At 54.1% G+C, this 8,906-nt stretch overlaps 2 protein-coding genes across 2 annotated transcripts; one reads left to right on the forward strand and one right to left on the reverse strand.

Moving 5' to 3' along the window:
- Window positions 1-623: 623 nt before the first annotated feature.
- On the forward strand, window positions 624-4,387 carry DICSQDRAFT_153669 (uncharacterized protein; the record flags this gene model as incomplete). The annotated part of the gene is made up of 16 exons (XM_007363503.1): window positions 624-846; window positions 911-1,012; window positions 1,065-1,090; window positions 1,145-1,342; window positions 1,401-1,481; window positions 1,540-1,685; window positions 1,753-2,003; window positions 2,064-2,182; window positions 2,232-2,351; window positions 2,407-2,537; window positions 2,601-2,937; window positions 3,002-3,375; window positions 3,437-3,553; window positions 3,607-3,748; window positions 3,806-3,984; window positions 4,040-4,387. The coding sequence occupies exons 1-16, from the start codon at window positions 773-775 to the stop codon at window positions 4,385-4,387; spliced, it is 2,745 nt and encodes a 914-aa protein (XP_007363565.1). The 5' UTR covers window positions 624-772.
- A 322-nt stretch (window positions 4,388-4,709) lies between these two features.
- Window positions 4,710-7,791, reverse strand: DICSQDRAFT_153670 (uncharacterized protein). Its single transcript, XM_007363504.1, has 15 exons — window positions 7,578-7,791; window positions 7,411-7,503; window positions 7,223-7,329; window positions 7,015-7,054; window positions 6,885-6,957; window positions 6,790-6,823; window positions 6,689-6,728; window positions 6,499-6,627; window positions 6,418-6,438; window positions 6,316-6,356; window positions 6,206-6,258; window positions 6,134-6,141; window positions 5,961-6,022; window positions 5,187-5,896; window positions 4,710-5,125 (listed from the first exon to the last, which is right to left on the reverse strand). Exons 1-14 carry the CDS (start codon window positions 7,643-7,645, stop codon window positions 5,265-5,267), a joined length of 1,401 nt encoding a protein of 466 aa, XP_007363566.1. The 5' UTR covers window positions 7,646-7,791; the 3' UTR covers window positions 4,710-5,125; window positions 5,187-5,264.
- Between the last annotated feature and the right edge of the window lie 1,115 nt (window positions 7,792-8,906).

Raw genomic sequence — 8,906 nt, forward strand, 5'->3', positions numbered from 1 at the left:
CATGCCAAATACAGACATGACATAAGCCACTCCAGTCACGTGCTGATGATGAGCATAACATGCCGCTTGTTTAGCGCCCAAGATCCACAGACTGTTTCAAACCCCGCCTAGAAATCTACGGACGTCCGTAGAGCCGTAGATCCTTATGGAAAGTCGTCCAGTATTGCTACAGTAGATCTGAAGAAATCTGAGTCACATGTTTTTTCTGTCAAAAGGAGTGGTGTATTACTGTATGCCCTCCGTAACATCCGCCCACAGCTACCAGTGAGCCTTCCAGGTATCTCCAGGGGTTGTTTTAAGATATATGCACGACAGATGCAGAAGACAGCGTGAAATCGACCGAAGGCGGGTGGAACATCCGACATACGAGCGGCCAACTTGAAACCGGCACCGTGCCCTGCGCGTCATGATCCTGAGCCGGAATATGCAAGAATGAGGTGGTTACATTGAGCAGTCGAGGAGATATCGTCGTCCGAAGTTCCTTTGGGGGCGCTTAGGAGGGGAAAACAGGCAAATGCGCGAGACGCGGCGCGACGCTCTCACGACAAGCGAGCTGAAACCGGCTGTAAGACTTGGCTCAAGTTGTGGCTGCAATGCATGCGGTCGGCAGGTTACACTCTGGCGTCTACCGAACCTTGATGATCGCGCTTTATCTCCTTCCCCCACTCTCGTCCACCACATAGTCTCTTTTCTTCTCGGTTCGGGATCCTCTGACGGCTAGTTTGGACGCAATTTGCAAAGCTTGACTCCTGGTTACAAACAAGCCTAGGTAATGGGAAGGCTGAACTTCGACATCGACGACGATGCACTCCTCAAGGCATACAAGTTATCATCAATCTCCGCAACGTAATGGATTCTTGCGGTATATAGGTGTCCATTCGTTATTCATGGAGTTTGGTTTTTTTTGCAGGCGATGGGAGGAGATTGAGGAGGATACGGACAACGCAGTAGTTGGTATGACGGGACCGGCGGAGAATGACACGGATCCTTTGGGCCTGGGTGCAACTATCGAGTATGTAGGATGCACTACTGCATGCGCATGTACGTATTGACCGCTATGCTAGTTTGCGTGAACTGGATTCACAGACCAGTCAGTGCTACGCCCCAATAGATTTCGTCTATCCATGTTGACCCTCCGCGCCAGAGGCTGCGGTGCTCATCTCCTCGAAGACATTCGACCCGAAGACGTTCCTATCTGTCGTTCACCCCAATGCAACATACCAGGATCTTTCCGCAGGAATCGCTCATCTGCGTGCTTCACTGGATTCACGGTCGGAGGCCATTCGTGTCCTCGTCGAGGAGAACTTCGATAGGTTTGTCGCAGTAAAGGCCTCCACAGATGGTACGACTGCGCTCCCTTGATATAGCGGACCTTTGTGTACTGATCCCTGTGTGTGAAGCCTTGTATGCTGAGATGAAAGAGGGCATTCTGGCCGACCAGACTGACTACGCCTCGCAACCGCTCAAAGACCATCTCAAAGGTCCGTTCACGCTGTACCTATGTTGTTGAGGAAAACATTCTCACGCATATCATACTAGCTGCCGCTCAGAAAGCTGATCAGGTATTTCTGCCGGTGCTCGAGAACGCGATGAAGGCACAGAAGCTCCGTACAACACTGGGAGTCTTCGAGAGGTCGAAGTTCTTTTTTAACCTCCCAAGTTCCCTCGTTGAATGTATTGAGGCGGTGAGTCTCATGGGCGCTCCGCTATTTATTGGTTCCAGCCAACCTGATGTTGCCATTATGCATGTAGAGTCGTTATGAGGCGGCGATGCGTGACTACAAGAAGGGCAAGATACTGCTCGAAACCCGCCCGAATCAGCTACTCCCAATAGGAACGACCAAAGATGGCCAAGCAGCGGAGAGCGCACAGCAGCAGCAGAAGCGCATTCTGGACAAGGTCTGGGCTACTGTGGAGAAGGTGATGGCTCAGATGCGGAGCGAGCTTCAAGCCAAGCTGCAAGAGCCCTCACGGAGCGTTGAAGAGCAGGAGAAGACTATTGAGTGAGTGGCGCGCCCATCGATGTTGTGTAGTGGTCGACCTAACGCTGCCGTGGCGATCAGGATCTTGTATGAGTTCAGCAGCTCGGACGACCCGGCTTGGTCGTACTTCGACGCACAACACAAGTACATCATGCAGAACATGAGGGATATCTACGCAAATGCCGTCAGCACAATCAAAGGTCCGCAAATCCATCCACATCGCCGGACGTCGTGACTAATCTGTAGCAGGATTGAATGACAAGGCACCGGTGGAAGGTCCTAGCCAGAGTTCGCTCAATCGCGAACTAGCATCTCAGCTTCAAGCATGCGTTCAGGCCATTGAGGCTAAACAGCCTGATGTTGTCATCGGTAATCAATTTCGCAGCAGCTTTGTTTCACGGACCAATCGCGTCTATCCTTTCAGCGCAATCTGGAGGTCATGAGATCTGGGAGGCCATAGAAACCATGGTGAAGAACGTCTCAGAGGCCATGCTTACACCATTACCAAATTTCTGGAAGATATCGAAGTCCTTTATGGAAGGTCGATACAAGAAAGTGAGCATATAGGCACTTGATGTCGCACATATGCATCCGCCGACCCAATTTGCCATGTGACAGAACGCAGCGAGCTCATCCCGCAGAAGTCCCTCGCAATGCCGGACGATGGCGCTGGACATCATCCAGCTATACATCTCCCTCCTCTCCGAGTTCTTCATGTTCTCCGACATGGCCGTCATGTCGCCTGGTCGCAATGCAACGCCACCGATGTTCCCAAAGGCGTCGAACTCGCTCACCACCGCCCACCACTTTATGAAGATCCTTGGAGAGATCCAGGACAGCGTGAACGATGTGACTGGAATAGAAATATCCGGAGAGGCCACGTCGAGTCTGAAGTCTCTTCTGGAGAGCGCGAGGTGGAAGTTTGAAGATCTGCTCATAAATGCATGGCTCCGAGGTTCGTTCTCAGTCTACAGAACATTACGCTCTCTTATCGCTGCACGCTCACTCGACGTCCGCAGATGCGAACGTCTTCTACTACCTGGAGAACTGGGTGGGCTCGACCGCGGACCCATACACGACTGTCTACCTTGCGCAGATGCGGACATTTCAGAAACAGATCACGACTAGCGCATTCAAGATCTGCGGCGGCGTTGATTTATCAGCTTCGGGATCGTCCTCGCGGCAGACTAAGCAGAACCCTATCGCCCCTGAGTTTGTGGCGAAGATCACGAAGGCCTTCTTGGACTCGTTGTATGCATTCCTAGACGGGCTAGTGCATCTTGCGTCGGACGAGTCGCCTACGTCGGCTACGCCCAGAGCTCCGCTCCTCGCACAGGCAAATGCTGTTCCTGGGTCAAACAACCCCTTGGAACTCGTCAAGATCGAGGACGCTGTCAGTCACGTTGTCTGAAACTAGAGACAATGCCCGCTGATGTATGCGCACTCCGGTACAGGGTACACGCGTTTTGCTGGTAGTCTCAAACTTCGCGCAACTGCAGAGTGCCCTCATCCCCAGCATGATCGCCGAATTTGAAGCAGCCTTCAACGTTACGCTCTCCGACGAGAAGAATGTGCGTTCATTTCATGACTGTGTTTGCTTTCCCAGTTCAAATAGCAAGCACAGTCTCTCATGGCGGTGGTCAAAGAGCTGGACAAGACGCTCTTTGAGTCCTACTTCAAGCCGAAGTCCACGGCAATCACCAGTATCGTACGCAATGGCATCCTCGACCCGGAGATGGACTGGTATGAGACCCCACAACCGAAAGGCACGTCTATTCACCCTTCAGCCTGTTGCGACTTAACTAAATGTGGCAGGAATATAGAGATCCGACCGTACGTCTACGAGACGCTCATGTACCTCGTCGGCGTCCACGCCCAAGTCAGCGCCGCCGCCGCCCCACTCCTCGAGCGCACACTGAACGCACTCGTCGAGGACGTTGCCGAAGAGGCCCTCCGCTGCTTCCGCCAAGTGAAACGCTTCGGCATGGGCGGTATGCTCCGGGTATGTCGTCATGTTTCCATGCCCCTCTCACATGATACCAACCACCCTCTTCCAGGCAACACTCGAGATCGAGTTCATACATCAGGTGCTGTCGCGCTACATCACAAAGTCAGCTAACGAGACCCTCTCGGAGCTCTACACCCGCATCTCGCAGACGTACGCAAAGCGCCCGGGGGACGAGAACCTCCAGGTGTATCTCGAGGGCGTCAAGAAGACGCTGAGCGACGCAAGGCACGCGACGGGTATCGAGTTCTTGTGCTTCCGGCAGACAAAGGACCGCTCGAAGGATAAGAGCAAGGCGGGTTCTTCCTCTACCGCTCCCTCCGGAGATGAAGGGCGCCCTCGGGACAGGGGGGATAGGGAGAGGCGGAGGGAGAGGGCGAGAAGGGAGGGAGGTAGCTGACTGCCTTGCCGCTGCATGAACCGTAGGGAGCTATCCGCGCGCGCGTCTTAACTTATTCATTGCATACCCGAAGTCTATTGGATTGCCTGTATCACTATAGTCACAGGCTCGGAATTTCTTGACATCGACTGTACCTTTTTTAGCCGTTAAGGGGCATGCACGAGGACATAGTCGAGTAATAGCCCTGGCGAATCACTCGAAGGAAGACAGCGAGTTTCGTTACTGACATTCTACCACGATAAGCCCAGTGGCATATGCCAAATGCAGAGTATGCGGAGGTGTGCGTAAGCTACAAAATGTACACGGAGGACAATGATGAGGACAGTATCACAGCGATCAGCTATATACGGCTGGAAGGCTGCGGGGGGAATGAGGAGTAAGTGACAAGATGGTACATATTATGTAGTAGCAGATTCGTATAGCCCGTGAAGATGTGTGTGACCCAGGGACGAGAACAATAGGTGGGGTGGGGAAGATGCATAGCCCATGTATCATGATGACAGGGATGTGAACCAGGAGAACCTTGAGATTTGGGAAAGGTGAGACAGTGCGAAAGCAGTTAGCAAAAGCAATATACTGCACAACCAAAGCAGACTTTGTGCAGGGGGACCAACGTGCGGATGTGTGGATGAGGGGAAGGGAGATGGCGACGGAGAGCAAACGAATCCGTGGAGAGGCGAGAGGGGCAGGCACATAGGCGTATAACAGATAAGGATACCAGCGTGAGGACCAGAGGGACTGAGTTTGAGCCAGTTAGCAATCATCCAGGTGCGTAGACGGAAGGCGCTGAGCGACTCACCATGAAGACATCAGCGATGAAGACCCAACCAGGAAAAATAAGAAGCAAGACAGCACGATGCATACGACCAAGCCGGTGTTATGTTCCCGCCGCGCTCCCATCTCCGAGATGGTCCCCGCGCTTGCCCCCCCCAGCGTTGCTCTTCCCGGCGTTGCTCCTTTCCCCGAGCACGGACAGCCTGCTCGCCCCCCTCCCATCACCCCTGAAGGTGCCTCTCTGTCTTCTCTGCTCCCTCTCCGTTCTCTCCTGCTCCTGCGCGTGCTCCTGCTCCTGCTCCCGAGACCACAGCACCCTCGGCGTCCGATACGACTCCGTCTCGTACGCCGCCGGCTCATACTCCACCGTCACCGTCTCCTCGACCTGCACCTCGACCTCAAACGCCATCGCCTCGCCCCCTCGCTCTCCCTCTCCCTCCTCCTCCCCGAGCGCCCCCAGCCCTCTCTTCAACACGACCGGGCTGTCGGACTGGCTCCGCACCTGGCTCTCGAGGTCGTGCGGCCCGCGCGCCTCGGAGTCGCGCGGCGGGGACGTGAGCGACCAGTCGCCGAGCGACACGTCCATGTCGAACGCGGTCGAGAGCTGGTAGGGGGCGCGCGACGCCTTGGTGTCGAACTGCGAGCGCATCGCGCGCGAGACAGAGTGCGCGGACGCGAGCGGGCGCGAGACGATGATCTGGGTCGTCGCGGGCCGGTTGTGCGCCGCCGCGGCGTCTGTAGAGGGGGGGGGTCCGTGTGAGGAAATAGCGGGGGAGGAGAAGCGTGGAGGACGACGTACCGCGGAGGTGGATGAGGATGCGCTGGCTCATGATCCACGTCAGGGCATATCCCAGGGTTACGCTGTGTGCACATGCGCGCGGGGGCGCAGATCAGAAGTCAGCATAGCTCGACATTTGGGCGACGTAGACTGCGGCCAGGGGCGACAGTGGGTGGATGAGCGGGAATACTGACCCTGACGACTGAGGGGATCAGGACGCGTCAGCGTTGTGCATGCGAGTGTGGCGCGCGGGGGTGGGAACGTACCTGGGCTGCTTCAATGGAGCTTCTGTATAAGATCAGATTTGCTATGTTGACCCCTGAGGTACCGATAATGCGTGAACGAATACAAGACATGGTCCGGTTGTGGTACGTACCAGTTAATGCCACGAAATAAACAAGGCCGTCTGTGAGCATACTGTGAAGTGAACGGTCAGATACCGCCCCATAACAGAGAGTATGGAACGTTGGTCGCATACATCCTGACGAGGCGACCCAATCTTGTGAAACCACGCAATTGAGAATCAGCAATACAAAGCGTAGACAGAGGGGGGACTCACTTTCCGAAGTTGGGACCGAAGCCTATAAGATAGAATGTCGAAATCCCCAGTACCAGGAGGTCGTAAATCATGGCGAAGACATAGAACAGCCATACGGTCAACTTTGGTGGTTTGTTTCCCGCCGTACAGCTATTCGAGCAAGTCCGATGAACATCGTCGTGGGAGATAACTGATACGCTATGAGACTCACTTGTGACGCAGGCCCTGCGCAGCTGGCGGTGCGGGCAGTTCTGTCAGGATGAGAGTTTAGGCATGACTGACGAGACTGCGAGAGAAGTGGCCGGTACTCACGAACTCGATTCGATAGGTTCAAAAACGCCTCAGCCTACAATTATGCGAGAGGTTAGCATAGACGTAGCGAGACGGTTCCGCTGGGATGCGCATACAATTGAAACCGAGATGAACGCGACTACGACGGTCCAAAAGACCCGTGGTGCTCGTCGTGAGATGTTGATAGTTCTGCGGCAAGTTGTAAGATGAACTTGGATGGTGAATGCAAATAAAACGACAGCGCACCTGATACCCAAGATTAACTGTGATATCATTATTTGGACGACTGTGACACGATGCATGAGGTCATTCGTCAACGATACAGTCCACACAGCGAGGAAGGGCTGGACGCGAATACGGAGCATTACGACACGGATTCGCATCTGACGTCGCTTCCCGTCTTGGCGTACGCCACTTTGCTTCTCCGCATTTCTCGGATGGACATTACACTGACCTTTGAGTACCGGGGGGATGATGTAGTATTTTTTGCATCCTTGCGGCGTGAAGGATTCGCTGAAGAAGCCGACGTTGCTGGTGACAAGGACAGCTACACTGGTGTAGCTAAGCAGGAGGAGACACATAGGATCAGTGATCGAGAAGGGGGGGACGCGTGCGAGAGAAGAGAAGGATGGCAGGACGGACCGGATAGCAATGAACAGAATGCATCCTGGACTGAGGCGCCAGGACCTCTGGCTTCTGTAGAAGCGCCATTCTGCGGGTAGCGTCAGGAGATAGCTTTATCACAGGTGGAGGGGGGGGACGTTAGGACGGCTGGGAGGAGGCAACAAACAGAGGGCAGGCCTACTGACTCGTAAAGAGCGATTGACAGAGCAACGACGCGAATATAGAGAGTGGACTCTACGCGCGCTGAGTGCATCCTCGGGGACTCGGTCGACCTCCGTCCCCGGTACGATGGCTGATTGCGGACGACGAGGAGTACCTGGCCGTAGCACTGGGCAGAGGCAACAGGGGGGGAAGATCGTGGCAGTCGTGGACGAGAGGGTATATGGCCGGGGTGAGCGGACTATGGGCGCATGATGTGGGTGCCAGTGAGTGCGACAGAACAGATCTAAAGGACGGTTCAGGCAGCCCAGCGGTGCAATCGCAAATGTGACCACACCGACAAGTCCACACCACTTTGCCTTCTTCTCACCATCCCTGAATTTCGCATACCCGCGTGTCTCCCAAACTCCGCCAGGCACCCTCCCTTCCCACTGCCAGTGCTTCCTCTCATCGCTGACCACAACTCTATTCAAATTATGCTATCCATCCTTGCAGTAGTCCAACTTGTTTCTAACCTTGATACTGATACACGACAGAAGTCATTGCTCGCTTTTGTAGTCTCTAGACCATAACAGTGTCTGATTCTGATTTTTTTTGCATGCCTACGCCACAACCTCCATTCCGCTGATCAACTCCACACGAGACCCGTCCTAAGATCAAAAAGACTAGGCTGGACTACGTGGATATGTCGATCGTTCCAACCCTCTCCACGTGTCAATGGTGTCTCCTACCGCAGACGTGAACTGCGTTGCAACGTGATACGCGTAATCACCTCAACTGATCCCTTATACACTGCTAGACAGGTGGTGGTGGCAGTCCAGTGGAATTCCTGGGATTGTAGAGATCCAGTGCGTTTTCTTGTGGATTTCCAGTCCTCAACAAAATATGTGGGATTCCAGCGGAAGGTCCGCTGGATCTCCAGTTGCTCATCACGTGACCTCGGCATGGCGTGATCCGAGAGAACCTCGACGACGAGTGTAGCTCGAACTTCGAACTTCGAAGTGTTGTCTCTCCTGGTCTCCTTGTCTGCAGCACCCTAGCACTCCCTTACCCACCATCCTCCCCTGTGAGCGATCTGCCCATAACAATTTGCACAATTCCCGTCTCGTTTGCACTTGTCGCCTTATTGCCTTTCCTTTTGACTTTCCCTACTCGACAGACCCATTGATCATCTCCCTCGGTGAAAATTTCCTGTCAGCGAGAGGTGAGTGTGCTCTGTTTTCTGACGTCCAGCTGTTCCGTCCCTCCTATCATCCACCATTAGGAATGCTCTAGAGTATCCTAACAGGTTTCAAACAACTTAACAATTCCATGTAGTGTACTATGTCATAGCGTAATTTGCACCTAGTCGCTAG

The sequence above is a fragment of the Dichomitus squalens genome (assembly GCF_000275845.1).
Source record: "Dichomitus squalens LYAD-421 SS1 unplaced genomic scaffold DICSQscaffold_6, whole genome shotgun sequence".
Taxonomy (NCBI): Eukaryota; Fungi; Basidiomycota; class Agaricomycetes; order Polyporales; family Polyporaceae; genus Dichomitus; species Dichomitus squalens.